The sequence below is a fragment of the Macaca thibetana genome, chromosome 9 (genome assembly GCF_024542745.1).
Source record: "Macaca thibetana thibetana isolate TM-01 chromosome 9, ASM2454274v1, whole genome shotgun sequence".
In the NCBI taxonomy this organism is placed as follows: Eukaryota; Metazoa; Chordata; class Mammalia; order Primates; family Cercopithecidae; genus Macaca; species Macaca thibetana.
In genome coordinates this window covers 63,009,553-63,037,502 of record NC_065586.1, presented here as the reverse complement: position 1 = coordinate 63,037,502, position 27,950 = coordinate 63,009,553, and the positions used below count along the sequence as shown (strand labels likewise).

Genomic DNA, 27,950 nt, shown 5'->3' with positions numbered 1-27,950 from the left:
GAATCATTTTCTTAAGGCTGTAGCGTTAAGTGGGTAGGCTTCTTGGGAAAGCAGGATCTGGTAGATACACTGTGGGCTCACATTCCCAATAAAGTGGCCCCTTTGCTCCATGAAACTACAAAAAAGTGCCTCTGCTTTGGCAATGTTCAATGAGATCAAGGTGTTAAGAGCAGAATTGCTGCTTTTGTTTGTTTTATTTAAACAGAGACAGGTTCTCACTATGTTGCCCAGGCTGGTCTTGAACTACTGGACTCAAGCGGTCTTTCCACCTCTGCCTCCCAAAGTGCTGGAATTATAGGCGTGAGCCACTGCACCCAGCCAGAATTGTTGCCTCTGAGGTCTTTTTACCCGGAAGATAACTGTGGTCAGGGGTTTTGGGGGGTAGAGCTGCCTCATTCAGGCTCCTTTTGCTGTGCTGCCCATGTGGAACCTGAAATTAAGTCCGTCTTAGAACCCTGAGTAACAAAAGAGCTGATAAAGGTTATATTAAGGGCATATGGCAGGGACTGGGTTTAGCAGGCTTTAGAAGCTTTAGAGGGAAATAGGGATAAGGCAGCATTTCCTATTCAGTCTACAGCTTAAAGCTGATGACTCTTCTGAGCCTGACCACAGACATTTAATATGAATGCGTTAGGAATCACCAGCGTTCCTTTTTCTTTTTTTTCTTTTTTTTTGAGACGGAGTCTCGCTCTGTCGCCCAGGCTGGAGTGCGGTGGTGCGATCTCAGCTCACTGCAAGCCCCACCTCCTGGGTTCACGGCATTCTCCTGCCTCAGCCTCCGGAGTAGCTGGGACTACAGGCAACCACTCTGCCACCACACCACACCCGGCTCATTTTTTTGTATTTTTAGTAGAGACGGGGTTTCACCGTGTTAGCTGGGATGGTCTCGATCTCCTTACCTCGTGATCCGCCCGCCTCAGCCTCGCAAAGTGCTGGGATTGCAGGCGTGAGCCACCATGCCTGGCCCACACCAGCATTCCTTTTACAAGTGGAGTCTGGACAGTGAATTGCTCACCTGAGGTCACACAGCTTCCAGTGGCTGAGCTGTGACCATAGAGCAAGTATCTTGCCACCCAGGGCAAGGCCTTTACCACTGCTGGATAGGAAGCTCAGAGGCCTCATTAATAGCACACATTGAGAGACTGAGGTGAATTGTCAGCAACTTTAATAGATTCAGGTTGTGTCTGCCTAAGCAGACTGACATGGGGATGTCTGAAAGCTCCAGCTTCTGTAACCTAACATGGCCAGTCCTCTTGGATGAGTTCCTGCCTCTGCCTTCACAGGCACCAGCTGGCCCAGGAGAACTAGACAATGGCTTTATTGTTGTACAGCTCATTAGCAGAAGCCCACTCCAATGAGCCTCTGGACAAGGCCAGTAGATTACCACTGGCCAGCCAGAAAGCTGTGGGGCTCCCCCAACCCAGCCTGAGGCAATGAGAGTGATGGACTCTTTTTAATCTATACAGCGATCCTTAATCTTTGGGGAGGGGCACAGGTCACACACAGACTACTTTGGAAAATACGTGAAAGCTATAGGTGACCTCATCCCACCTCCAGAATACATGCACATATGTCTCAACTTTCACATACAGTTTCAGGGGGTTCACAGGTTTTTTAAAAATCCATTAGAGAACTCAACGCACTTGTGCTTTTCCTCACCACTGTCTTTTCAGTAAAGAGAACATCCAGCAAGCCCCCTGCACAGGCTTCTTCCTCCCTCTTCCTGACAGTGGCCTCTGTGCTTGGCCAGACTCCACCGAGCCCTTCATTTACAGAGTGGGCAGCCCTTCCTCTTCAGTTCCGGTGGGCAGAGCAACTTTGCCCCTCTCTCTTTCTCCTTACTGGATTAGATAGTTATCATGTCTTCCAGGAGCTTCCCGGTCTTCCAGAGTGCAGGTAAATCCAGTCTCCTTCCAGGATGTCATCAGAGGCACCCACATTCTTCCACAATCATGTCTTTGTGGTGATCTAGGAGCACTCTGCCATTGTCCACATACAGCATGCTCAGCGGCTTGGTCTTCACTGGGGCACAGCAAGTAGAAGGGACTCGGTGGGGCTGGTAACGTTTCAGCAGACTCTGTAAAGGAAAGGAAAGGAATGTCAATTCACATCCTGATGGGCAGGTCAGAATAGTAGTATTTCTGGGTAAAGAGTAAAAAAGTTATGGAGTTAAAGTCATTTCCTGAGTGCAAAAATAGAAGAAAATTATTTTCATAAAGGAATTAGCTTGCCAATATATCATCAACTCTAAAGTCTAAACTGACTTTAGCTCTGTGCTTGTTTTGTGAAAACAGCCTTTAAACAGATTCAAAAAATCACATGTATCTGGGTAGAGTAGTAGCTAATTTTTTTTTTTTAGTAGTAGCTAATTTTTATGTTCTCCTATTATTCTAATCTAAAGCAAATACTATTTTTTTTTTCTTTTTTGAGATGATCTTGCTCTGTTGCCCAGGCTGGTGTGCAGTGGTGTAATCACAGCTCACTGCATCCTCAACCTCCTGGGCTCAGGTGATCCTCCCACCTCAACCTCTTGAGTAGCTGGGACTACAGGTGCATGCCACCATACCTGGCTAATTTTTGTATTTTTTGTAGAAATAGGGTTTCGGCATGTTGCCCAGGCTGGTCTTGACCTCCTGGGCTCAAGCGATCCACCCACCTCAGCCTCCCAAAATGTTGGAATTACAGGAGTGAGCCACCATGCCCAGCTGTGAATACCAATTTTTAAAATATTCCAAGAAACTCATGGTTTAGTTCTAGAAATATGAAGCAGAATAGTTAGTCATGTGGAAATTCTTATGGGATTTGCTGTCAGCCAGAGAAGGACAGAGAGAGTCAATAGGAGGAAAGGTAACAAGACCTTGGCATTTTGGAACCAGGCCCTGTCCCTGTGGTCTACTAACATCTTTTTAGATCAGAGTGTCAGAGTTGGCAATTGGGACTGTCTGAGTCTTTGTGGTGCTGCAGGTGGGTGATGAAAATCAGCAGGCCTGGGTGAGGCTCAGGACAGGTCCTTGGAAGCTCTAGCGCCCCCGGTGACTCCTTGCATGTCCTTAGCCCATGTGCTCACGCTCTCTAGAGACCCTGAACCCTGCCTGAGGCTTGGCATGGAGGATATACTGCAAGTCCAGGAGATTCTCATTCCAGACTTCATGGAGTAAAATGAAAACATTTTGGTCCCATATGACCTGTGACAGCAGGGCAGGGCCACCTATAACATCAGATCTACCATATTAGGCTCTATTTTCTGTTCTCTCCAGCTTATTCTCTTTCCTAACTCACCAGCCCTGTTCTTCCTCCACCACCTCCTAGACCTTAGGCTGACTAGTGGCACCAAGTGGCAGCCTCTGGCCTTGTCTACTTCTTTTTCTTGTTTTTGAGACAGAGTTTCGCTCTTGTTGCCCAGGCTAGAGTGCAATGGCATGGTCTCGGCTCACTGCAACCTCTGCCTCCTGGGTTCAAGCGATTCTCCTGCCTCAGCCTCCCAAGTAGCTGGGATTACAGGCACGTGCCACAATACCTGGCTGATTTTTGTATTTTGTGTCACCGTGCTGGTCAGCCTGGTCTCAAACTCCTAACTTCAGGTGATCCACCCACCTCAGCCTCCCAAAGTGCTGGGATTATAGGCATGTGCCACCGCACCTGGCCGGCCTTGTCTACTTCTGTAGAATGAGTAGTCAATTCTCAACCAAAATACTGTAGCTGGAACAGTGTGATTCCAACCATGGCCCCATAATGCAGCCAAACATGCCTGTTACCTACCAACTACTTTACATGTCATATGCATGTCATCTCATTAACCCTACAGCATCCCTATGAAATATGGCATTGCCCTCCTCATCTTATAGATGGAAAAACTGAAGCTTGAGAGAATAAGCAACCTAATCAGTATCACACAGCTAATAAGGAGTCAAATGCAGGCCTGCCTGTCCCCAAAGTCCAGATTCTTCCTTTCCTAGAATGTCAGGGCTAGGGAAGTGCTGAGACCCTCTGGTCTACCCCCACCCCCTAATTTTATGAAAGACAAGGATAAAGTCCCAGGGAAACAATGTGTTCAAGGCTACCCAATGACGCATGACCCCATACAGGCTTTATAAGGATGTTACACTCGGTCATCTCTACATCCCTGGTACCTAGCACAGGATCTGGCACATTGGAGATGCTTGAGTAGCTGTGAATGCAGGAACACAGTCATTTAATAGCTAAGCTAGAGCCCTGTCCCCCAAGGCTGGCTTACTGCCTCCCCTTTGCCTCATGCCTGGCATCCCACCTGGATGTATGCATGGTTGGTTGGATGAAACTCCTCCCCGACAGGATTAGGACACTCGCCCTCGCAGCGATAGGCGTTGTACTGCTTGGGGTAGATGATCCAGGAGCCCCATCCGATCAGGTTGAAGTCCACCTGGAACTTGACCTTCCGACACAGTTGACTTCTGTCTGGCAAGTGATGTCGACGGTGCCTCTTGCCCCACTCCCAGGACAGCTGTCCCTCCTGGGCCCGCCAGGAGCTCTCAGCTTCCCACAGCAAGGTGGACCCACCCAGCTGTCTCTGCTCCTGCGAGAGGTTGGAGTAGAGCATAAGGAGCACATCGGTGGCAGGCGGTGTGGGGGGCCGCTGCCAGCACTCTCCAGCTACCCTGGACATCTGCTTCTCCAGGGTCCTAGGGTGCTTCAGCCACTTGGAGAGTGGCCTGGTCACCTCCAAGACCATGTTGCCCAAGGAAAAGGTGACCTGGGACAAAGTGACAGTGAACAGGTCCATCTGAAACCGCTCAAAGCAGCTGGCTGAAGCCTGCTCTGTGTCAGGCTTTGGCTGGTGGAAAATCTCAATGGCAAGTGAGCCCTCAGTGGGGAGGTCCACGGGGCTGGACAGCTGCAGCCGGAGCTCAGCCCATGCCAGATCCTCTTGTTGGCTCAGGAAGGAGAAGTCAAAAGCAAAGGTCCAGTTCTGCCCATCCACCTCCACATCTGGGTAGAAGAAAACCAGGAAGGAAGCAGGGTGAGTGAGGGCCTCCCCCAGCCTCAGTCCATGTCACAACCAACATAGCTCTTGCTGGAGGCCTTACCTTATATAGAATTACCTTCGAATTCTCACCCCAACCCTGTGAATTGGTAAGATTTTTGAGTCCCTTTTACAGATGAGGAAAACTGAGGCTCACAGTGGTTAAAAGACCTGACCAAGGTGTCATTCTTGGAAGGTGGCAGAGCCAAGAGTAAACCTGGATTTGCCCAACTGCCAAGCCCAGACTCCAAATCACTGTTCTTCCAGTCCCCCTTCCAAGATAACTTGCAAAGCCAGAGGACAGTCAGTAAAAATGTGATGAGTTGCATCTCCCTCTCCCCTCTCTCCTCTGGTACATAAAGTCTGACCAACATGGAGAAACCCCATCTCTATTAAAAATACAAAATTAGGCCGGGTGCGGTGGCTCAAGCCTGTAATCCCAGCACTTTGGGAGGCCGAGACGGGCGGATCATGAGGTCAGGAGATCGAGACCATCCTGGCTAACACGGCGAAACCCCATCTCTACTAAAAAATACAAAAAACTAGCCAGGCGAGGTGGTAGGCGCCTGTAGTCCCAGCTACTCGGGAGGCTGAGGCAGGAGAATGGCATGAACCCGGGAGGCGGAGCTTGCAGTGAGCCGAGATCCAGCCACTGCACTCCAGCCTGGGCGACAGAGGGAGACTCCGTCTCAAAAAAAAAAAAAAAAAATACAAAATTAGATTGGTGTGGTGGTTTGCACCGGTAATCCCAGCTACTCGAGAGGCTGAGGCAGGAGAATCATTTGAACCCAGGAGGCAGAAGTTGCAGTGAGCCGAGACAGTGCCATTGCACTCCAGCCTGAGCAACAAGAGTGAAACTCTGTCTCAAAAAAAAAAAAAAAAAAAAAAAAAAAAAAAGACAAAACAGAGTGGCCTGTTTTACAGACACATTGAGTTAAATGTGAATATCATGGAAAAGCTCAGAGCTCTCAGGGAGGCACAGGCAGTAGAAGCCAAAGACTGGGCCGGGCTCAGTGGCTCACACTATAGTCCCAGCATTTTAGGAGTCCGAGGTGGGCAGATCACAAGGTCAGGAGATTGAGACTGTTTGTGAATGGTGAAACCCCGTCTCTACTGAAAATACAAAAAATTAGCCGGGTGTGGTGGCAGGCACCTGTAGTCCCAGATACTTGGGAGGCTGAGGAGGGAGAATGGCATGAACCCAGGAGGCGGAGTTTACAGTGAGCTGAGATTGCGCCACTGCACTGCAGTCTGGGCGACAGAGCGAGACTCCATCTCAAAAAAAAAAAAAAAAAAGAAGGAGCCAAAGACTGGTCACCCTCTGCCCACTCCCAGGTTCCTAAGAGTTTTTGGCAACCTTACAAATAGGTTTCTAAAGGCTTTTTAGGCATGACTACCCACCTACAGGATGCTCGCCCATTCCTTTCCCAGGTCATTCACACACCTAGGGCACACAGCAATCGCATGCACCCAGAAGCTTCCAGAAGGCTGAAAGTGGGAGTTGCCCCATTACAATGCAAGGTGGATTATTTCCCAAAGAAATTCAGTTTCTCTCTGACCAAAGATGCTCTGTGAGACAATAGATGAATAAACTGTTAGATGCTCAGACTGGACCTACCTCAGAGATCATCACCCGGAAGACACACACACCCAGCCCTGTTCCACTCACCCAAGACAACCAAACCCAAACTGGATGACAAGGAGTAGGGGAGCACACTCCATTTATTCTGGTCCTGGATTGATTTTCCCTGATGTCTGGGAATAGCACAGATTTGTGGATTTTCAGGTCACTTAATAGTGATGCCGGGCGCAGTGGCTCACGCCTGTAATCCCAGCACTTTGGGAGGCCGAGGCGGGTGGATCACCTGAGGTCGGGAGTTTGAAACCAGCCTGACCAACATGGAGAAACCCTGTCTCTACTAAAAATACAAAATTAGCTGGGTGTGGTGGCTCACACCTGTAATCCTAGCTACTCAGGAAGGCTGAGGCAGGAGAATTGCTTGAACCCAGGAGGTGGAGGTTGCGGTGAGCCGGGATCACGCCACTGAACTCCAGTCTGGGTGACATCAGCAAAACTCTGTCTCAAAAAAAACAAAGTGATGAACTTTCTTCAAGCTCAGTTTCCTCTTCTTTGCAATGGGAATAATGCTGCACCACCCTCTCTAATTATCACAAGGATCCAGAGAAATAAAGAGGTTTGAAGGTTTATTGCTAAATAAAAGTCAGGGGTTATTCATTAGAAATAAGACAGGGCGTTTGTAACTCTTTGTGAATAGACTCTGGAGTTAGTTATGATCTCTAATGTAGTTCTAGCCTGGCTGCATAACAGTTTATTCATGGACTGTCTCCTAGAGGATCTTTGGTCAGAGAGGAAGTGAATTTCTCTGGGAAATCCAGCTTGTATTGTAAAGGGGCCACTCCCAATCTCAGCCTTGTGGCAGCTTCTCCCACCCCATCTCCAGCAGCTCTTTTTCACTTAATTTCCACTTCCCTCCTCATTAGCACCTATAGGAGGCAATAACCGGCCCCTGACTAGCAGCTTTCCCCAGAAGTGTGGGGAGGAAGCTAACATTACTCAGTACCCACTGCTGCCACCTGTACCTGGAGGCTTGGGGCAGTGAGTTTAAAAACACTTTATCTTGGCCAGGTCTGGTGGCTCACGCCTATAATCCCAGCACTTTGGGAGGCTGAGGTGAGTGGATCACTTGAGGTCAGGAGTTCGAGACCAGCCTGATCAACATGGTGAAACCCTGTCTCTACTAAAAAAAAAACAAAATTAGCCAGGCATGGTGGTGCACGCCTGTAATCCCAGCTACTTGAGAGGCTGAGGCAGGAGAATCCCTTGAACCCAGGAAGTGGACGTTGCAGTGAACCGACATTGCGCCATTGCACTCCAGCCTGGGCAACAAAAAGCAAAAACTGTCTCAAAAAAAAAAAAAAACTCTTTTAGAAGAAGGCACTCCTGCTCAAAGGTTAAGAGCGGGGCCCCTGAGTCCCCCCATGATGGCTCAAATTCTGTCACTTGCTGTTTGACATTGGTCAGGCTACTTTCCTTCTCTGAGCCTCAGTTTCCCTCTCTTAAAAGGGAGATGGAGGGGCCGGGCGCGGTGGCTCACGCCTGTAATCCCAGCACTTTGGGAGGCCAAGGCGGGCGGATCACGAGGTCAGGAGATTGAGACCATCCTGGCTAACACCGTGAAATCCCATCTCTACTAAAAATACAAAAAAAATTAGCCGGGCATGGTGGCGGGCGCCTGTAGTCCCAGCTACTCGGGAGGCTGAGGCAGGAGAATGGCGTGAACCCAGGTGGGGAGCTTGCAGTGAGCCGAGATCACGCCACAGCACTCCAGCCTGGGCGACAGAGCAGACTCCGTCTCAAAACAAAACAAAACAAAACAAAACAAAACGGGAGATGGTAAGAGTAGCCACCTCACAGGGGTGTTAGGATTAACAGATAATTCATGTAATGTGCTTTGCCCAGCACAACCAAAATTCATAAACACTGGCCATCATCAGCTGCCTCATTATTTCCCAGGTCCAAAAGTTAGAAACGAAGGTGTCCGGACAGGCCACAAGGGACCTGGACAGAAGTGCAAAGTCCCCTGTGAACAGGATGGACAGTGGTCAAGGCTGGGTAGGGAAGAGACCGCTCCTTCCTGCTGAAAGACGTCTGTGACTCCACCACCCTTCCTGCCTTCTCCCACTGCTGCCAGGGTGCCCTGGGACAGGGCTGATAGGTTCTCTGGTTCATCTTAGAATAAGAGTTCTAACATTGTGGGTGTCACTGGTGCCTGACGCAAGGTAGGAATGTTCTCAGAAAAAAACAAATGCATCCAAATACAACAAATGTGATTTTAAGGTGGGTATGAGGAAGGGATTCATGGACACCCAAAAACCCATTCATATGCTGAATGCAGACTTAGCCACACAGATGCCCCTGATGTCCTCCTGGCCCACCTCCAGTTCTTTTTTTTTTTTTTGAGATGAGTCTCGCTCTGTCGCCAGGCTGGAGTGCAGTGGTGCAATCTCGGCTCACTGCAGCCTCCACCTCCTGGGTACAAGCGATTCTGCTGCCTTACCCTCCCGAGTAGCTGGGACTACAAGTGCGCATCACCATGCCCAGCTAATTTTTGTACTTTTAGTACAGACGGGGTTTCATCATGTTGGGCAGGGTGGTCCTGATCTCTTGACCTCATGATCCGACCGCCTTGGCCTCCCAAAGTGCTGGGATTACAGGTGTGAGCCACTGCGCCCGGCCCCACCTCCCCTTCTGAAGAAGAAAGTGGCTGGGCTCACGCCCTTGGGTTCTCTTCCTGTCGGACACCACTGTCCCCAGACAGGGCTGTGAGGCAGGGCTGTGAGGGCCTGACACTGAGTGCCCACTCTACATTTTCATAAATTATAAGGGTCGTTATCACCAGTGGCTTCCCGTGTGCCAAGTGTTTCACAGGCATTCTCTAAATCTCCTCACTGTTCCTCTCATCTCACCATTTACAGATGAGAAAACTGAAGGTCCAAGGTGAAGGTTAAATATCAACAGATACAGATGTAAACCCAATTGGACTCCAACATCCCTTTCATGCAACTGCGGTGCAGCTTATTCGAAATAAATCCAAGATGGAAGAAGTAGGGCTAGGACATCCCTTCTCCTCCAGTCTCCCTCCAGGCGGGCTCTTCCCACTGCTCTTAGAAAATGAGGCCGATTCACAACGTAAATGTGCCGCATGCCGCTGTACACTCAAAAGCAGTGTTTAGGCCCGGTGCGGTGGCTCACGCTTGTAATTCCAACACTTTGAGAGGCCAAGGCAAGCGGATCACGAGGCCAGGAATTCGAGACCAGCCTGGTCAGTATGGTGAAACCCTGTCTGTCCTAAAAATATAAAAAAAATAGCTGGGCGCGGTGGCGCGCGCCTGTAGTCTCAGTTACTCGGGAGGCTGAAGCAGGAGAATTGCTTGAACCTGGGAGGCGGAGGTTGCAGTGAGCCGAAATCGTGTCACTGCACCCCAGCCTGGGCGACAGAGGGAGACTCCGTCTCGAAGAAAAAACGAAAAACAGTGTTTAGCTGAAAGAGAACGGTCTCCTAATTTACAGAAGGGAAGGCAGAAAGAGAACCCAAGCCGCGCCAGGGACAACAGGGAATCAGGAAGCAGGATTTGAGGCCTAGAACCCAGTTTTCCAGATTCCTGTCCATCACCGCACACATCTCGAACTTTCCAGAAGGGAGTGAACTGGAAAAGCGCTCCCTCCCTTCTTTGACCACTCCCATCCCCGGCCGCTTTTCGGTGGAGGGGCCGAGCAATCCAGCAAATTTCTCATTGCCCCGCCCCCGAGGGTGTCCCCTACTCTGGCTGGTCCCCAGATGACCCTTCTGGAGAGGGTCACTGGCTGGCTGACCCCAGACGCGGGAGCGAGGAGCCCCCGGCATCAGGTCACAAGGGGCGGGCAGGCGGCAGGTCGGATCAGATTAGCCGATGTGGATTGCGCCCCAGCCCCGGGGAGGGCCGTCTGGCCCCCTCAGGCGGAGGGAGGCGCGGGCGGCCGCGACTGCCCAGGTGGCGGGATGTGGATTGAGGCGCGGAAGGGGCTCCCCCTCCGCAGCACCCACCTGCTCGCCGCGCTGGGTGCCCAGAAAGCGCTGCCAGGTACTCGAGGGCGATACCCTCAGATCCCTGCCGTCCTAGACACCCACTCCCCTGCAAATCATGGCCCCGAACCCGGGGTTAACTGAGACACTTGACACCTCCCCGGCGCGGCTGGAGGACCCAAGGCTGCCACAGTTCGCGACTTCGGGACAGCCCATCCCTGATCTCCGGACCGTGAGCCCGAATCTCCGATGTTACCAGCTCAGCTGCCGATACTCCCGACGTCACACCCCGGGACCCCTTCACCCTCACTCGCAGAAAGAAAAAAATTCGCCAAGACGGAACCATTTCAGTAATACCAACGACCATTTACTGTGCCGTGCCGGGTACTGCGCTGAGCGTTTCGCGCGCATTGTCGTCTCGCGCATTCCACAGTCTGATAGACGAGGTGCTATTTATTACACCTATCCTACAGATGCGCAGACCCAGGCGCCGGGATAAGCAGCTTCACAAGACGGCAGCGATCAGCGCCTCCCACCCTTCTGCGCTGCACTCCGCGCAATCCCAAATCAAAACTCAGAGACTATGGTCCCCGTCGAGGACACACCCTGAACGCTAGAATCCCTACCCGACTGGGCCGTGGATACGCCCCCAGCCACCGACGCTGCACCCGGAGCCTGCTGACACGGAGACACCGGCAGAGCCAGGCCCTGGGCTCGGGACGCCCAGGCGGCTGCAAGCCGGGCTCGGAGCCGCAGGCCTCCAAACCAGGGCACTTCCCGAGTCCGCCGGCTGGAAGCGGCGGAGGCGCCCCGGGGTGCCCAGCGGAGCGCGGCAAGCGGCATAGCCTACCTTGTGCCTGCAGGCTGCGGATGATGTCCGCCAGCGGCAGCGGGTTGCGGTAGAGGCTCAGCATGTACGCCAGAGGGGACGGCGACGAGGGCTGCCCCCGCGTACGCAGGTGCGCAGTGGCCACTGTCGCATCACCCGCCTGGAGCAGGGCCCACCAGGCGTGCAGGAGGAAGGGCAGGCAGTGGGCGTGCATGGTGGGCTGGCCAGGCCTGAAAGCAGCACCTCCAGCCCTTATATCCTGGGCCTCAGCAGCCGCCCCGCCCCCACCTTTCCTCCCTCCGGGGAAGTTTTAAGATCATATAACCCCCGTCCGGAGGGTGGGGGGCAGAGAGACCTCCTGCTGGGGATGGGCGAGACCTGATCCTGGTGCGGAGGAGGCCCGCAAAGCTGGCGGAGGACCTAGTTCCAGGGACGGGATCTAGGGCTCCTGGTTTGCCTGGTCTGGACACCCTGGCACCCTGCTCCTGTAGGTACCAAAGGCCTTGATGCTGAGACAGAGCAGGCTTGTCCCGGCAGACTCCCGGGTCAGAACTGCAACTTCCTTACTCGGCCTCACCTGGGATCCCTGCCCCATCCTCTCCACTCACGCTGCAAATGGACCGCTGACTCCTCAAGAAGCAGGAAGAGAATGCCAAGGGATCCTCGCGGCCCTCAGGCAGACTTTGGCCCAATCTGGCCGGGGCAGCCTCCCTGGCCACTGTCTAGATGGCCTCGGGGAGCACCCCTGGCCCTACCAAATACTGAAGTGCTCTCCTGGGGAAGACAGAAGGCAGGAGGGACTAGGACGATGACTTCTTCGTCTGAAAAGGGAGTGTTCAACAGAAGCTGGAGCCGGAAGGAGCAAACGGGATGATCTTGGTTCATCAGGCTCTTCCCCTACAGGCAGACATCACCCCAGTAATTTCAGGAGGAAAGGTGTTACCCTTGTTGCCCACATCCCCCAATCCCTGCCTGGTGTGGCAGGGCCACAGAAGACCTGGGTGGCGGCTCAGGGCCACTCACTTTGATCTCTGGGCCCTGCTTTCCTTATTTGCACAAGAGTGATCCTTGTCTGGCCTCCTCCCTTCCAGGTGCAAAGTCAAGTCAGGGCTGGAATGACCTTTAAAGAAATGTAAATCCCCGCTCCAGTGTCAGGCCCCATCCGTTTTCCTTTACACCTGAGGGCTCTTTCTCTTCCCAGCTCCCCCCACCTACCTAGCCTTGACAAGCACGTTAGCTGCGGGCCACTTACTAAGTGCCAGGCACAGAGCTAAGTGCTCTATACACCTGGCTTCTTTCACAGGATGCCTCTAGCTCCAAAGAACTGTAGGCTGCTGGCTGGGCACAGTGGCTCACACCTGTAATTTCAGCACTTTGGGAAGCTGAGACTGGCAGATTGCCTGAGCCCAGGAGTTCAAGACCAGCCTGGTCAACATGGCGAAACCCTGTCTCTACCCAAAAATATAAAAATTAGCCAGGCATGGTGATGTGCGCCTGTAGTCCCAGCTCCTCTGGAGGCTGAGGTGGGAGGACTGCTTGAGCCTGGGAGGCGAAGGTTGCAATAAGCCAAGATCGGGCTACTGGACTCCAGCCTGGGCGACAGAGTGAGACCCTGTCTCAAAAAAAGAAAACAACAACAACACAACAACAAAAGAACCATAGGCTGCAACCTGAGCAGGTGTTAGAAAATGGAGAAAGGTCCAGCAGGCTCAACTAGGAGCTCCAAGCCTTCGTCCTCTGTCTTAGGGGAAGAGGCTGTACCACCTAGCTGGGGGCCTCACCTAAGATTCAGGAGACCTGGGCTGTCCACCACATGAGCCCTGGACGGTCTGTTAGTTTCCTAAAGCTGGAACTGTCTTGTTCATCCTGCTGTCACACAGTATATACCATCATCATCGTTGGAACTCAAAAAATCTGTGTTAAGTAAATCATTCAGGCCAGGTGTGGTGGTTCATGCCTGTAATCCCAACACACTGGGAGGCCAAGGCTGGAGGATAGCTTGAGGCCAGGAGTTTGAGACCAGTCTGGTCAACATAGCAAGACCCTCTTAAAAAAAAAAAAAGAGAAATTTAAAAACAAGTAAATAATTCAGTGAGGCCAGACGCAGTGGCTCACACCTGTAATCCTAGCACTTTGGGAGGCCGAGGTGGGCAGATCACCTGAGTTCGGGAGTTCGAGACCAGCTTGACCAACATGGAGAAACTCTGTCTCTACTAAAAATACAAAATTAGCTGGGCATGGTGGCACATGCCTATAATCCCAGCTACTTGGGAGGCTGAGGCAGGAATATCATTTGAACCCAGGAGGTGGAGGTTGCAGTGAGCCAAGATTGCGCCATTGCACTCCAGCCTGGGCAAGAGCGAAACTCCATCTCAAAAAAAAAAAAAAAAAATTCAGTGAATGGCACTATGTCTGGACTTCCCTGAAGATAAGCATCACCTTGGTGTTTGTTAAACTATTGATTCCCCCCCCTTTTTTTTTTTGAGATGTAGTTTCGCTCTTGTTGCCCAGGCTAGAGTACAATGGCACAACCTCGGCTCACTGCAACCTCTGCCTCCCCAGTTCAAGTAATTCTTCTGCTTCAGCCTCCCGAGTAGTTGGGATTACAGGTCCCCACCACCATGCCCGGCTAATATTTGTAGTTTTAGTAGAGGTGGGGTTTTGCCATGTCATCCACCCACCTCAGCCTCCCAAAGTGCTGGGATTACAGGCGTGAGCCACTGCGCCTGGCCAAAGTATTGATTCTCAAGTCCAGACCCAAACCTTCAGATTTAGAATTTGGTGAGAGGGCGTGGTCATCTACATATTTCACAAACATCCCAGTGATACTTTTTTCTTTTTTTGAGACAGGGTCTCACTCTGTCACCCAGGCTGGCATGCAGTGACATGATCTCGGTTCACTGCAGCCTCTACCTCCCAGGTTCAAGGGATTCTCCTGCCTCAGTAGCTGTAATTCCTGCCTCAGGAGCTGGGATTATAGGCACATGCCACTACGCCTGGTTAATTTTTGTACTGTTAGTAGAGACAGGAGTTTCACCATCTTGGTCTCGAACTCCTGACCTCGAGTGATCTGCCCACCTTGGCCTCCATAAGTGCTGGGATTACAGGCATGAGCCACCATGCCCGGCCCTCCAGTGATTCTGATCAGCCAACTTTGGGACCCACGTGGGCTAGGGTTCTTGCTGCAGTTTGTAACTCACCTCTCTACATTGTTTCCTCATCTGCAAAACATGTCGAGAGATTACTCCTCCCATGTAGACTAAACGAAATGAATGTAAAAATGCTTTACTGGCTGGGCGCGGTAGCTGAAGCCTGTAATCCCAGCACTTTGGGAGGCCGAGACGGGCAGATCACGAGGTCAGGAGATCGAGACCATCCTGGCTAACACGGTGAAACCCCGTCTCTACTAAAAAATACAAAAAAACTAGCCAGGTGAGGTGGCGGGCGCCTGTAGTCCCAGCTACTGGGGAGGCTGAGGCAGGAGAATGGTGTAAACCCAGGAGGCTGAGCTTACAGTGAGCTGAGATCCAGCCACTGCACTCCAGCCCGGGTGACAGAGTGAGACTCTGTCTCAAAAAAAAAAAAATGCTTTACAAGCTCTAAAACCTGATGTCATTGTAGAGGATGATGCATGCGGGTATTATTGTGAGTGGTCCATGGTTGTCATCTGACTTCCCCAGCCTAGAGACTCAGCCTCGGCCCTCTGTATCAGACCCGTCCCCAGAGGCAGAAGGCACCCTCATCCAGGTCATGCACATATTGTGGTTAGTGCTGTGGGAGCCTCTGACCAGGACTCAGGTTCCAAGGATGGCAGTACAGGGAAGGCACAGACAACTAGATGGAGGTACGGGAGTCAGACTCAGTGAAACCAGCTCCAGAACCCAAGTCTACCAGATCACCATGTGGCCTAGTGTGTAGGTGGTCCCTGTTTAAACATGCTCAGCTCAGCTCAGAGCACCCTCATCCACTGAGACTGGAAACGAACAAAAACCATGGCATGCTTCCCATCCAGGACCAGAAGCTTCTTCTTCTTCTTCTTTTTTTTTTTTTTTTTTGAGATGGAGTCTGGCTCTATCACCCAGGCTGAAGAGCAGTGGCACAATCTCAGCTCACTACAACCTCTGCCTCCTGGGTTCAAGCAATTCTCATACCTCAGCCTCCAGAGTAGCTGGGATTATAGGCATGCACCACCATGCCCAGCTATTTTTTTTTTGTATTTTTAGTATGTTTAGTATGTTAGCCAGGCTAGTGTTGAACTCCTGACCTCAAGTGATCCACCCGCCTCAGCCTCCCAAAGTTCTGGGATTACAGGCATGGGCCAATACACCCAGCCCAGAAGCTTCTTGAAATTAGGGCTAAAGCTTTATTCATCACATGTCCCTTGCACTACAGGCACTTAATGGGTGCTCACTAACTGTTTAAGGTAAAATGAATGATAACCATAGCTAACATTTATTGAGCACCTAATGCACTAGACATTCTGCTAATAATTGCATTGATTTTATCCTCATCCCCACTTCAGAGGTGATGAGAAAACAGAAGCTCAGATAATTTACCCAAAGCCACAAATTTACAAGTGGAAACAGCCAGTATGTGAAGGGTCAGTCTGCTTGTTGCCCAAACCCGTTGCTTCCCCATAGAAGAGGAGTGAAAATGTGCTTTGTACTAAGACTTTTAAGAAAACTCTCAATGTCTTGCCTTTCCCAGGGTCCAACAGCTGCAGACAGCTCATTTCTGATGTGTATTGGCTTAGAGCCCTGTGGAGGCCTGGAATTTCTCTCTGACCCGCAAGAGCAACTAGCTGACAAAGCTCATCCATCTCTGAACTTTCTTGGGCTCTGGCACTATCCCTGGAAGAACCTGAATCTCTGTTGCTTTTTTAGGACCGAGGCTAACAGTCACCCTCACTTTTTAAAGACCTTAGTTGGTCCAGGATCTCTTTCGTATAAGAAAAACCAGAAGTGCCCTTTTCCCAGGTGAGGAATGACACCTTCTCATTTCCTCTGCCCCAGACAGACTGACCGTCAGATTCCCTGACCTGGGAGATAACCTTTGAGGCCATCCCAGCTGGCAGGAGGGTGGGGGCAAAGTCCCTTGAGATTCTCAGATGCTTTCCAGTGCTCTCCATCGAGACATTTGGGACCCTCCCTTGACATGAGCAGCAATGTGTGACATGGTTAAGTGCTTGGACCCTGAAGCTGAGCCTCCAGGAGGCAGAATCTGGATGCTTCTCTGCCACTTCCTACCTAGGGATATTAGACTTAGCATCCTGAAGCTTCTGCTTGCTCAGCTGTAAAATGGAGACAAATAATATCTACTGACAGGAATGCTATAAATAGTAAATGTGTGTGAAATGCATAGTGCACGTAGCATTTAGTCATTCATTCATTCATCGAACAAACCTGCTTGTCTAGTGAGTCTCTGGCAGGCTAACTCAGAGCTAGATTCTCAGGGAATCAAGGACACGTGTTTAGTGAGCATTTCCTGTACAGCCAGGGCGCCTGTATATGTTGCCTACGTAAGCAATCCTGTTCACCCCTCACTGATGTTCTCTGTGCGGCAAGCCTTTCAGGGATGGAGAAACTGAGGTACCCACGAATTAAAGCTTAAGCTTTGTGAGGGTGGAGGGCACCTGCTTCGTCATATCCCTCTGTGCCTAGCATAGCTCCTAGCACACAGGTACCAGTGAGTATTTGCTAAGTGATTGAATGAACCCCGTATTCCCAAAGTGGGGCCCCCAAGCACCCTTGCCTTTCACTTGTTCTTTCCTCCTGCTGTCTGTATTTTATCTCCCCCAGTAAACTCCTAAACTCCTACTCATTTATCAAGACATAGTTTTATTTATTTATTTATTTATTTATTTTATTTATTTTTTATTTTTTATTTTTTGAGATGGAGTCTCGCTCTGTCGCCCAGGCTGGAGTGCAGTGGCGTGATCTCGGCTCACTGCAAGCTCTGCCCCCCGGGTTCACGCCATTCTCCTGCCTCAGCCTCCCGAGTAGCTGGGACTACAGGCGCCCGCCACCTCGCCTGGCTAGTTTTTTGTATTTTTTAGTAGAGACGGGGTTTCACCGTGTTCGCCAGGATGGTCTCGATCTCCTGACCTTGTGATCCACCCGTCTCGGCCTCCCAAAGTGCTTGGATTACAGGCTTGAGCCACCGCACCCGGTCAAGACATAGTTTTAAAGTCTCCTCTTCTATAAACCTGTAACTGCCCCCGCAGCAATTTAGCAGAGCCCTCCTCCTCCTCCTCCTCCTCCTTCTCCTTCTTCTTCCAGAGTCTCACTGTGTCGCCAGGGTGGTTTCTTCTTCTTCTGACAGAGTCTCACTCTGTCGCCAGGCTGGAGTGCACTGGTACGATCTTGGCTCACTGCAACCTCTGCCTCCTGGGTTCAAGTACTTCTCCTGCCTTAGCCTCCTGAGTAGGTGGTATTACAAGTGAGTGCCACCAGGCCTGGCTAAAGTTTGTATTTTTAGTAGAGATGGGGTTTCAGTATGTTGGCCAGGCTGGTCTCAAACTCTTGACCTCAGATGATCCATCCACCTCGGCCTCCCAAAGTGCTGGGATTACAGGTGTGAGCCACTGCGCCCGGCCAGCAGAGCCCTCTTCTAAGTAAAGCATCAGGGCGGGGTGTGGTGGCTGGTGCCTGCAATCCCAGTGCTTTGGGAAGCCAAGATGGAAGGATCGATTGAGACCAGGAGTTTGAGACCAGCCTAGGCAATATGGTGAGACCCTGTCTCTACAAAAAATTTAAAAATTAGCCAGCTTGGGCCGGGCGCGGTGGCTCAAGCCTGTAATCCCAGCACTTTGGGAGGCCGAGGCGGGAGGATCACGAGGTCAGGAGATCGAGACCATCCTGGCTGACACGGTGAAACCCCGTCTCTACTAAAAAATACAAAAAACTAGCCGGGCGAGGTGGTGGGCGCCTGTAGTCCCAGCTACTGGGGAGGCTGAGGCAGGAGAATTGCGTGAACCCGGGAGGCGGAGCCTGCAGTGAGCTGAGATCCGGCCACTGCACTCCAGCCTGGGCGGCAGAGCGAGACTCCGTCTCAAAAAAAAAAAAAAAAAAAAAAAAAAAAAATTAGCCAGCTTGTGCCTGTAGTCCCAGCTACTTGGGAGGCTGAGATGGCAGGAGGTCAAGGCTCCAGTGAGCCATGATCACACCACTCCACTCCAGCCTGGGTGACAGAGTGAGACCCTGTCTCAGAAAAAAAAAAAAGGAAGAAGAAAATCAACAAACAAAGTAAAGCATCATAGAGCAGTTGTCTAAACTCTCTTCAGTGAAGGCCACCAGCCTATCAGACTGTGAGCTGCCTAGGAGCAGGGGGGACCCCTGACTCCTTTCTCTCTGAGACCCCAGCCCCTGGTTTATAACTGCCCACTGTTTGCTGGAATCTGCAACCTACGTGAATGAATTCAGTCTCGTAAAGGCAGGTCTAAGACAAGTCTCTTGTTTCTACCTTTAGTCTGTACCCCCAACTGTTGGTCTTGGAGGCTGATGCCCAGGCTCAGAGGTGCCATCCAGTGACTCTGCTGGGCACATGTGGCTCTCTGTGATCTCAAGCTAGAAATGAGCCTCCATCTCCCGCCTGGTTTTCCAGAGCCCTCCCCTGCAAACCCCTTGGAGCCCAGAAGCACTCCAGCCCCATGCAAATACTTGCCCTTCCCCAAAGTTCAAAGTGGTTCTTTCTCCGCCCAAAATGAGTTTGCCTCCTCTTCATTCAACAAAACATTCCTATTTATCCCACAGATCCAGCCCAAGAGTCTCTTCTACCATGAAGTTTTCCTTATATGATCTCTCTCCCCTCAGGCACTCTCCCCGAGACCCCTTCCTTATCCAGGCTCCGATCCAGCCATTCTTTGTTTATGGGACAAGATCTTCGAGCCCCTGGGAGTTTCCCACCAGCAAGCCTGGTGCTGGTTTGCACTGTAGTCTTCAAAGTGCTGGGCAAAGGGCCTGGTATACAGTAAATGGAGGTTGCAAACCACCATGCCTGCAGCTGGCCCCGGCTGATGTGGTGTTTTGTCTGCCACCAACTATGTTGTTTTTAAAAGTTTTTTACTGACTGCCATGACTCGCACCTGTAATCCCAGCAGTTTTGGAGGCTGAGACAGGAGGATCATTTGAGTCCAGGAGTTTAAGACCAGCCTGGGCAGCATAGCATGACCTCATCTCTAAAAAAAACAAAAAAGTACATCCAGGCCAACATGGTGAAACCGTGTCTCTACTAAAAATACAAAAATTAGCCGGGCGTGGTGGTGCTTGCATGTAATCACAACTATTTGGGAGGCTGAGGTAGGAGAATCGCTTGAACCATGGAGTCGGAGGTTGCAGTGAGCCGAGATCGCGCCTCTGCACTCCAGCCTGGGTGACAGAGCGAGACTCCACCTCGAGAAAAAAAGAAAAAGAAAAAGAAAAAAAAAGTGTCTGGGCGTGGTGGCCTACGCATGTAGTTTCAGCTATGCAGGAGGCTAAGGAGGGAAGATGGCTTGAGTACAGGAGGTTGAGGCTGCAGTGAGCCATGATTGTACTACTGTACTCCAGTCTAGGTCACAGACTGAGACCCTGTCTCAAACACAACAAAATGAAAACAGAAAGAAAAGTCTTGAAGATGCCGGGTGTGGTGTCACATGCCTGTAATTTTTGAGATTGTTCATAAAAATGTTTTTGTTTTCTTCTCTTCATTTGAGAAATGGAAAGAAAGTTCTGGGCCCTCATTTCAACATGGCAAAGGTTCCCTAAAGCCAAATAGTCACTATTTCCTTTAGGCAGGGTCTATTCTCTCTTTTTTTTTTTTGAGACAGAGTTTTGCTCTGTCACCCAGGCTAGAGTGCAGCGGCTCAATCTCAGCTCACTGCAAGCTCTGCCTCCTGGGTTTATGCCATTCTCCTGCCTCCGCCTCCCGAGTAGCTGGGACCACAGGCGCCCACCACCACACCCGCTAATTTTTTGTATTTTTAGTAGAGATGGCGTTTCACTGTGTTAGCCAGGATGGTCTCGATCTCCTCACCTCGTGATCCACCCGCCTTGGCCTCCCAAAGTGCTGGGATTACAAGTGTAAGCCACCGTGCCCGGCTGGGTCTATTCTCTTAAGTGCTAGAGTCAATCCTTAACTTATTACATCTATTTGCCTGGCCCTGGAGATCCTTGTTATATTTTATTTTATTTTAAAATTATTATTAGTTTTTTCTTTTCTTTTTTTTTTTTTTTTTTGAGATGGAGTCTCACTCTGTCGCCCAGGCTGGAGTGCAGTGGTGTGATCTCCACTCACTGCAATTTGTGCCTCCCAGGTTCATGCCATTCTCCTGCCTCAGCCTCCTGAGTAGCTGGGACTATAGGCGCCCACCACCATGCCCGGCTAATTTTTTGTATTTTTTTTTTTTTAGTAGAGATGGGGTTTGACCGTAGCCAGGATGGTCTCGATCTCCTGACCTCGTGATCCGCCTGCCTTGGCTTCCCAAAGTGCTGGGATTACAGGCGTGAGCCACCGCGCCTGGCCTATTATTAGTTTTTTGAGATGGAGTCTTACTCTGTCACCCAGACTGGAGTGCAGTGGACTGATCTTGTCTCACTGCAACCTCTGCCTCCCGGTTGAAGTGATTCTCATGCCTCAGCCTCCTGAGTAGCTGGGATTACAGGCATGCACCAGTACGCCCATCTAATTTTTGTATTTTTAGTAGAGACGGGGTTTCACTTTGTTGGCAGGCTGGTCTTGAACTCCTGACCTCAGGTGATCTGTCCCTCTCAGCCTACCAAAGTAGTAGGATTACAGGTGTGAGCCACTGCTCCCAGCCCCCCTTGTTATATTTTAGATGAGAGAAAGACACTCTGGAGTCAGTTAGGAGTGTTTGGGTTGGGCTCATCTCATTGTCCTTCTCCAAAGGGACTAACTCATGCATTGTGGGTAGGTGGCCCAGGCTGGATAAGATAGACATAATCTTACCATAAATGCTTACCATAATGTGTTTGCACTCTCCTATCAATCCTATGAAGTGGATTGGATGGTTACTCCCATTTTACAGGTGAGGAAACTGAGGCTCAGAGAGGTTAAGCAGCTTGCCAAGGTGGAGAATCTAGCAGGTGGTAAAGTTGTGAGGGGCTCCAAATCGCTGTGACTTGAGAACCCACACTGGATGCTCCCAAAGTTGTACAGGCCCACCGCGCCCGGCCCAGAGTCACTTATTATTACTTTCCTTGCACAGAGAGGTCTTTCCCAGCTTCCCCCATCTAAACTGACATCCTGCACTCTGTTCTATCACTGTTTATTTTCTCCACAGCTCTTCCATGGTCAGAAATTACCTTGTGGCTGGGTGCAGTGGCTCATGCCTGCAATCCCAGCACTTTGGGAGGCTGAGGCGGGCAGATCACTTGATGTCAGGAGTTTGAGACCAGCCTGGTCAACATGGCGAAACCCTGTCTCTACTAAAAATACAAAAATTAGCCGGGCGTGGTGGCACATGCCTGTAAGTCCAGCAACTTGGGAGGCTGAGGCAAGAGAATCGCTTGAACCTGGGAGGTGGAGGTTACAGTGAGCCGAGGTCGTGCCATTGCACTCCAGCCTGGGCAACAAGAGCAAGACTTTGCCTCAAAAAAAAAAAAAAAAGAAATTACCTTATTTTGTTTTGTACTGTGTGTTTCTTTTTTATCCTTTCCCCTCCCCAGCACTAGGCTGGCTATAAGCAGCTTCTCTGTTTAGTTCGTTGCTGGACCCCAGTCGTTAGCACAGTTCTCGACACATGCAAGTGTTCATAGTACATGTTTGTTGAATGAACGCATTTAACCCGGTGTCTGCATTGCAGGACACAGAGGTAAGAAGGCAAAGACAGGGAAGGTGCTTCTTGGTGCGGTGGTCACCAAAAGGACATAAGTCCCTCAGGTCAGCAGCTTCCACTGCTCTCAAGTTCTTCCACCTCACTCTCCTGAGCACATGGTCGGGTCCACAGTGGGTCTCACATACTGGGTGCACTGTCTTGGCATGCCGACATCTGGACATCAGCAAGACAATGGCTTCTGTGTCCCCATCTCCTTATGGACACGATTCGTGTTACTGCACTTTCTGTGTGCATCACTCATGCCTCCAGTCTCTCTCGTGGTCCTTGCAGGAGCTATGTGACCTAAGCAGGGCTGGTACCACCCTCAGACAGAGTGACTGGCCCCACATTGTCCAGCTGGCAGGGCCTGGCCTGTCTGACTCTGAAACTCAGGCTCCTCCAGCTCCCATGGCCCCCCAGCCTCTTGGGGTGGAGCCAAGTCGAGGCTTGTGCTTCCCACAGGGTCAGGAGGTGAAGGCACAGCCTGGCCTTGGAACCCCCGCGGAATGGGAAGGTTTTGTGAAACAAACAGAGAGACCACCAGGAGGGTGCCCTCCCCTCCCACCCCGGAAGCTTCTCAGAGATTCCCACAGCCCGGCCAGCTGCCTCTGCCTTCTACCTTCCCACTTCCCCTCCACGGGGAGTCACTGGTGCTGAAGTTAAGCTGGAGTTTGATGACCTAACTCTGAGCCTGGGGGTGGGAGAAAGGCTCTGTGCTTGAAAGGAAGATAGAGAGAGAGAGAGAGAGAGAAAAGCCATGAATAAGAATCAGAACTGACCGGGCGCGGTGGTTCACACCTGTAATTCCAGCACTTTGGGAGGCCAAGGCAAGCGGATCACCTGAGATCAGGAGTTCAAGATCAGTCTGGCCAAAGTGGTGAAACCCTGTCTGTACAAAAAATACAAAAATTATTCGGGCATGATGGTGGGTGCCTGTAATTCCAGCTATTCAGGAGGCTGAGGCAGAAGAATTGCTTGAACCCAGGAGGCAGAGATTGCTGTGAGCCAAGATTGTGCCATTGCACTCCAGCCTGGGCAACATAGTGAGACTATGTCTCAAAAAAAAAATGAGGCCGGGGACGGTGGCTCACGCCTCTAATCTCAGCACTTTGAGAGGCTGAGGCGGGTGGATCACCTGGGGTCAGGAGTTTGAGACCAACCTGGCCAACATAGTGAAACCTCCTCTCTACTAAAAATACAAACTGGGCGTGATGGCGGGCACCTGTAATCCCAGCTACTCGGAAGGCTGAGGCAGGAGAATCGCTTGAACCTGGGAGGCAGTGGTTGCAGTGAGCTGAGGTGGTGCCACTGCACTCCAGCCCAGGCGACAGAGAGAGATTCTGTCTCAAAAACAAAACAAAACAAAACACAAAACAAACAAAAAAAACGCCAGGAGCGGTGGCTCATACCTGTAATCCCAGCACTTTGGGAGGGCGAGGCGGGGGGATCACGAGGTCAGGAGATCGAGACCATCCTGGCTAACACAGTGAAACCCCATCTCCACTAAAAATACATAAAAGTTAGCTGGGCGTGGTGGTGGGTGCCTGTAATCCCAGTAATCCCAGCCACTCGGGAGGCTGAGGCAGGAGAATGGTGTGAACCCGAGAGGTGGAGCTTGCAGTGAGCCGAGATCTCGCCACTGTACTCCAGCCTGGGTGACAGAGCAAGACTCCATCTAAAAAAAAAAAAAGAAAAAAGAATCAGAACTAAGAATAAACACTAAATAAACTAAGAATAACACTAAGCACTTAGGGAGTGCTTACTGTGTGCCGGGCACTGACTGCGCCAGAGATTTATATGTGCAATTAACTCATTGTCTCCCAAAATTGCTTGATGACGGTTATCACTGGGAGCAATTATTAATCATAAAGGGAGCTCTAAAAGTCCTAGTGCTCTGTTTTAGTCATATTTAATCTTTGATAACTTCAAAAGTATAAATGATAGAAACTTACAAAACCAGCTTCTGATAATTTATTGATATTTCTTTTATACTTATTTAGTTTTGCGATCTTTGAGTAATATATTTTCAATTTTATTGTTTTGTTTCCGTCAACATGGGCTATCTTCAAAAAGCATTTATATTAAAAACGTATTATTCAAAATTCAAAATCGTCCAAAAGACCATTGATAATTCAAGTTCAAAGCTGAACAGATAATGACCAGGCATGGTGGCTGTGATCTCAGTACTTTGGGAGGCCAAGGCAGGAGGATCACTTGTGCCCAAGAGTTCAAGGCTGCAGTGAAATATGATCACGCCACTGCACTCCAGCCTGGGTGATAGAGTGAGATCCTGTCTCTTAAAAAAAAAAAAAAAAGTGAATGAGTAAACAAATTGTGGTATATCCATATATTGAAATACTATCTGACAATAAAACGGAATGCACTATTGATACACATGAAGGGGATGAATCTCAAAACAATGATACGACAATGATGTGGAGTGAAAGAAGCCCAACAAAAAGTAGTATGCACTGGATGATTCCATTTCTATAAAATTCTAGAAAATGCAGACTAATGTATAGTGACAGAAGCAGATCAATGGGTTGCCTAGGGATGGGGAAGAGGGAGGGATAACAAAGAGCAGAAGGAAAGTTTTGGGAGTGATAAATATGTTCGTTTTCTTTTTTTTTTTTTTTTTTTTGAGACAGAGTCTCACTCTGTCACCCAGGCTGGAGTGCAGAGGTGCAATCTCTGCTCAATGCAACCTCTACCTCTGGGGTTCAAGTGATTCTCGTGCCTTAGCCTCTGGAGTAGCTGAGGTCACAGGCGCACGCCACCGTGACTGGGTAATTTTTGCATTTTTAGTAGAGACGGGGTTTCACCATGTTGGTCAGGCTGGTCTCAAACTCCTGACCTCAGGTGATCTGCCTGTCTTGGCCTCCCAAAGTGCTGGGATTATAGGCGTGAGCCACTGTGCCTGGCCTATTAATTTTCTTAATCGTGGTGATGGTTGTATATATATATGAAAGCTTATCAAAATGCACACTTTAAATATTTGCAGTTGTAGCCTGGTCAACATGGTGAAACCCCGTCTCTGCAAAAAATATAAAAATTAATCGAGTGTGGTGGTGCATACCTATAGTCCCAGCAACTCCAGGGGCTGAGGCAGGAGGATCGCTTGAGCCTAGGAGGTAGAGGTTGCAGTGAGCTGAGATCATGTCACTGCACTCCAGCCTGGGTGACAGAGTGAGACCCTGCCTCAAAAAAAAAAAAAAGAAAAAGAAAAAGAAAATATTCACAGTTGTGTGTTCATTATACCTTACTAAAGCTGTAAAAATGAAATTCAATGTAATAAACTTTAGAACTATAAAACTTGGCTAGGCACAGTGGCTCATGCCTGTAATCCCAGCACTTTGGGAGGGTGAGGCAGGAGAATTGCTTGAGGCCAGGACTTCCAGACGAGCCTGGGCAACATGATGACACTGTGTCTCCACAAAAACTACAAAAAGTAGCCAAGTGTGGAGGCAAGCACCTGTAATTTCAGCTACTCAGGAGGCTGAAGTGGGAGGATAGCTTGGTCTCAAGAGATTAAGGCTACAATGAGTTGTGATTGCACTCCAGCCTGGGTGACAGAGTGAGACCCTGTCTCAAAAAAATTACAGATATCTCTATATGTATCTTATTTGAAACTCATAAAACTAATATGTGTAAAAAATTTAAATAAACTTTGATGTTCTTTGTAAGTTTATAGCATTTATACTTCTGAAACAGTATACTTAATAGAATATACTTCTATTAGAGCTTAAAAGTGCTCTAAAACTTTTAAGGATATCAGTCTTGTAGGTCTATTGCCTCGGGGTCCCTGGAGTGGGACCCAGGAATCCTTGCTCTTTCAAAGAGTCTTAGGTAAGATGGGAAACAGAGCATAAACTCTTCTCTCTCTCTCTCTGTCTCTCTCTCTCCCTCTCTTTCGCTCTCTGGCTTTTCACAAACACATAAGATAGGTATTTCTAAAGATGAGGGATCTGAGGCTCAGAGAGGCTTGGTGACTTGCCCCAGGTCACACAGCTCATTAACAGCGGTGCTGGGATTGGAACCCAAGCAGTCTGACTCCAAAGTCCACACAGGCAGGGGTTGGGGGCATTTACATCATCTCAAACTCCCCAGTCCCTATTCCTTGTTGGCCACTGACCCCAGAGCTCTCAAGAGCCCCAGGCTGGTGCATCCCCCACTAACATCAAAGGGCCCCAGGCTTCAAAGGCAGGTGAGGAAGATGCACATACCCCATACCTGGCTGAGTATGCAGGGAAGCCTGGGAGAGCTAATACGATTAAGCAGAGACCCAGTGGGGCCGGAAGTAGCTTCCCTGAGTAGATCATTCGCTGGAAGTGACTTGCATACATTCTCACCCACCAACCACCCTCAGAGTCTTTCATTCTAGGTCTACTAACAAAACCTCTGGACACTTGGGAATCAGGACAGCAGTGGGGGCTGTGCCAAGTATGTGTCCATCCCATAGATGGACAAATTTGTTTGAAACCAGTTGCTACCAAATTTGTGCCAGGCATGGTGCTGAGTGCTTCGGACATGTCTCATTTTTATCCTGAAATTAGGTACAGGGTAACCATTAAATGTATGACTCCAAGGAGCTCCTTTGATGTTGCATTCTCTAGGTATAATTATTCCCATTTTACTGATGAGAAAACGAAGGCGTGGAATACCTGCCCAAGGTCAAGTTGGTACTAAGTGGCTAGAATTGGAGCCCAGGACTATTTTGATTCTAACCTCCATTCCCTGCCTTGGCTGTCAGGAGGGAACAAACAGCTAAGACCCCAGCATGTTCTCCTAGCCCTTTCCCTTCACTCTGGGTGTCAGGAGTGGCAGGGGTTAACTCTGTGTCTGTTTGCCCAAATTACCCCACATATCTTTAGGGAATGGGAAATAGACAATCTAAAGCTGAGATCACCTCCTCATGATTCGAGACGTTACAAAACCACAAGGCCTCCCCGACCTTCTTCCATTGCTCCCATGTTCATGCCACCATCCCCTAATCATTCTCCCACCAACCTGCACTGCAAGCACTCCCTGACAAAGGCTGCTGTTTCAGAGCCAGAAAGCGCTGGGGTTATGAGGAGTGAGGGAGGCTCCAAGCGCAGGGCCACTTCCCCCCAGCTCCTGTCTTGGCCACACCAGCCTCTTTCCCAGGGGAGCTTCCAGTCCAACCTTCCCAGCCTATTCTTGCCTACTCCTGCCCTCCTACCCTACCCCTCAGCTCTGTTTTTCTGTCCTCTCTGTCCCTGTCTGTCTTTCCTTCCCCACTGGAAGATCTAAGGTCACATACCCTTTCTCTGTCTGTACCTGCCTCAGGTCCTAAGCTGCCCCAGCAGGGATGGTGGGGTCAGCAACAAAAATTTGGAGGGACCCGCCCTGCTGGGGAAATCGTCCTTGCTGGGAAAGTGCAGCCAAGGAAACTCCCTGAGGGCAGAGGTGGGGGAGCGGGAGGGTTGTTTAAATTAGTACCAGGTAGGCTGGGGTATGGAGGGCAGGACACCTAGATCCTGCTCCCAGCTCAACCCAGACCAGCACATGACCTTGTTGAGCCTCCGTTTCCACATCTCGGATGATTCCTAGCCCTGTCTCCACACTCGACTGTCTTGTGCTTGGTGGAACTCTGAGGCCAGCGGGTGGAAGTGTCTCCTAACATTCAAGGCCTGCACAGCTTCTTCTCCCTCTCCTCTACCCACTCTTTGATGAAGTGCAGCCGATTCCCACACACACCACCCC

At 50.2% G+C, this 27,950-nt stretch overlaps 3 protein-coding genes across 3 annotated transcripts in view; all 3 read right to left on the bottom strand.

Annotated features, from left to right (window-relative positions):
• The window catches only part of SAR1A (secretion associated Ras related GTPase 1A), a 537,387-nt gene that overhangs the window by 279,154 nt on the left and 230,283 nt on the right, over positions 1-27,950 (bottom strand). The window lies entirely within an intron of this gene.
• Positions 1-27,950, bottom strand: part of PPA1 (inorganic pyrophosphatase 1) — a 478,362-nt gene that overhangs the window by 229,066 nt on the left and 221,346 nt on the right. The gene's annotated exons all lie outside the window — the stretch shown is intronic.
• On the bottom strand, positions 1,441-11,672 carry NODAL (nodal growth differentiation factor). The gene is made up of 3 exons (XM_050803665.1): positions 11,435-11,672; positions 4,268-4,965; positions 1,441-2,077 (listed from the first exon to the last, which is right to left on the bottom strand). The coding sequence occupies exons 1-3, from the start codon at positions 11,625-11,627 to the stop codon at positions 1,925-1,927; spliced, it is 1,044 nt and encodes a 347-aa protein (XP_050659622.1). The 5' UTR covers positions 11,628-11,672; the 3' UTR covers positions 1,441-1,924.